At 63.2% G+C, this 1,868-nt stretch overlaps 1 protein-coding gene across 1 annotated transcript in view; it reads right to left on the bottom strand.

The window, feature by feature from the left end:
- Positions 1-1,868, bottom strand: part of LOC146586377 (ryanodine receptor 1-like) — a gene marked incomplete at both ends in the record, with an annotated part of 44,400 nt that overhangs the window by 2,472 nt on the left and 40,060 nt on the right. The window contains 3 exons of the mRNA XM_085321419.1: positions 6-65; positions 803-915; positions 1,499-1,636. Of these exons, the coding sequence (XP_085177545.1) occupies positions 6-65; positions 803-915; positions 1,499-1,636 (311 nt within the window). The remainder of the gene's footprint in view (positions 1-5; positions 66-802; positions 916-1,498; positions 1,637-1,868) is intronic.

Raw genomic sequence — 1,868 nt, 5'->3', positions numbered from 1 at the left:
GGTGCTCCTCGGTGACCAGCCACGAGAGCTTGTAGGCCTCCAGGAACATGTTGCAGGCCCGGTGCCTGGGGAGGGGGCCGGGGTGGGGATGGGGGTCACAGTACCGGAGGGTGGGGGGAGTGAAGCACCTTGGGGGCCCCTCAGGAAGGGGTTTCGGGAGTGGTGATGGGGTTCTGGTTGCTCCCAAGGGATCTCCAGTTGGCCCAAGGAGGTTCCCAGTTGGCTCCAGGGGCTTCCAGGGGGTCCCCCATGGGTCCCCAATTGCCTCTAGCTACTCCCAGAGGGTCTCCCGTTCCTCCAGAGGCTCCCAAGAGGCTCCCAGTTGCCTCTAGGAGGCCCTAGGTGGTTCCCAGTTGCCCACAGGGGCTTCCAAGGGGTCCCCAACCATTCCCAGGGACTTCCAGAGCGTGTCCAGTTGTCCTGGGGCTCCCAGCTGGTCCTTAATTGCCCTCAGAGGCTCCCGGGGGTCCCTAGGTGCCCCCAGGGGCTCCCAAAGGGGGTCTAGTTGCCCCCAGGGGCTCCCACTTGCTCCCAGGAGGCCCTAGGTGGTCTGTAGCTGCCCCCAAGGAGCTTCCGGGGGGGTCCTCAAGGTGAGACCTAATTGCCCCTAGGAGGCTTTAGGTGSCTTGCAGTTGCCCTGAGGGTCTCCCATGGAGTCCCCAGTTGCCCCCCWGGGTCTTTCTACTGGACTCTCAGTTGCCACCTGTGGATTCCCAGTTGCCCTCTGAGGGTCTCAGTGGATTCCAGGTTTCCCCCAGAGGCTCCCAGTCCCCCCAGTTGCCTGGTGCTCCCCGTGTCCCACCTGGGCAGGTTGTAGAGGGGCGTCATGCGGAAGCAGGCGACCACGGCCCGCCGGCGCTGCTTCGACAGCAGCTTGTGCCACACCGCCTTCTTGGACTTGTAGGGGTGCTCCGTCTGGGGTGGGGGGTGGGACACTGGGGTCACCTGGGTGATCTGGGCACTCCCGGGACCACCCAGAACACCCTCAGGAGCTCAGGAACATCCCGGAGACCCCCTGGGGATCACCAAAGCATCCCAGGAACCCCTCCAAGGACCCCAGAGCACCTTAGGGATCCTCCTCAGCATCCCCAGGACCCCAGGAGCACCCCAGAGACCCCTACAAGGACCCAGAGTACTCCACAGACCTCCAAGACCACCTCCAAGACCCCAATTTGCATAAGGCAGTAAGGCACAGCCAACATCTGCATCCTTCAGCCCTGGGACCCATCAGACCCCCTCCAGATCCTCAGAGACCCCCTCAGAGACCCTCCAGGACCCCCCCAGAAACCCTACTAGATCCCCATCTTGTTCAAAGTGGTAGAGCACAGCCAAGATCTCCTGCAACCCTGGGACCCCCCTGCCCACCCCAAGACCCCCAGGACCCTGACCCACTCAAGGTATTAGAAGATGGCCCACACCTTCTGCACCCCAGGGATCTCCCCAGGACCCCTCATCCGCCAGGACTCCCCAGAGACACCCCCCCCCCAGGACCCCTGACCTGCTCAAGGTGGTAGAGCACAGCCGACACCTCCTGTACCCTCCGGACAATCTTCTCAGGGCTGTCCGAGTCCTCGGCCTTTCCGGCCATCTCACGGTACAAGGCCATCTGCCACCGCATGGACGAGGAGTTCTCGCACTGGGGGGACACAGGGACATGGTGACCATGGAGACACAGACACTGTGGGGACCATGTGGGTGGTGAAACCATGGCGATATGGTGGGGGGACAGAGGGGCACGCAGGCACTGTGGGGACCAAGGGGACATAGGAACCATGGGGACATGGAAGGACACGGGTACACAGAGACACGGCCACTAGAGTGACCATGGTGGGGATGGAGGGGATCATGGGCGGGACACAGGGGAGTTT

This window comes from Rhea americana, unplaced genomic scaffold, assembly GCF_003343005.1.
Source record: "Rhea americana isolate MKP2758 unplaced genomic scaffold, rheAme1 scaffold_694, whole genome shotgun sequence".
NCBI classification, from domain to species: domain Eukaryota; kingdom Metazoa; phylum Chordata; class Aves; order Rheiformes; family Rheidae; genus Rhea; species Rhea americana.
This window is presented reverse-complemented; position numbering and strand designations above follow the sequence as displayed.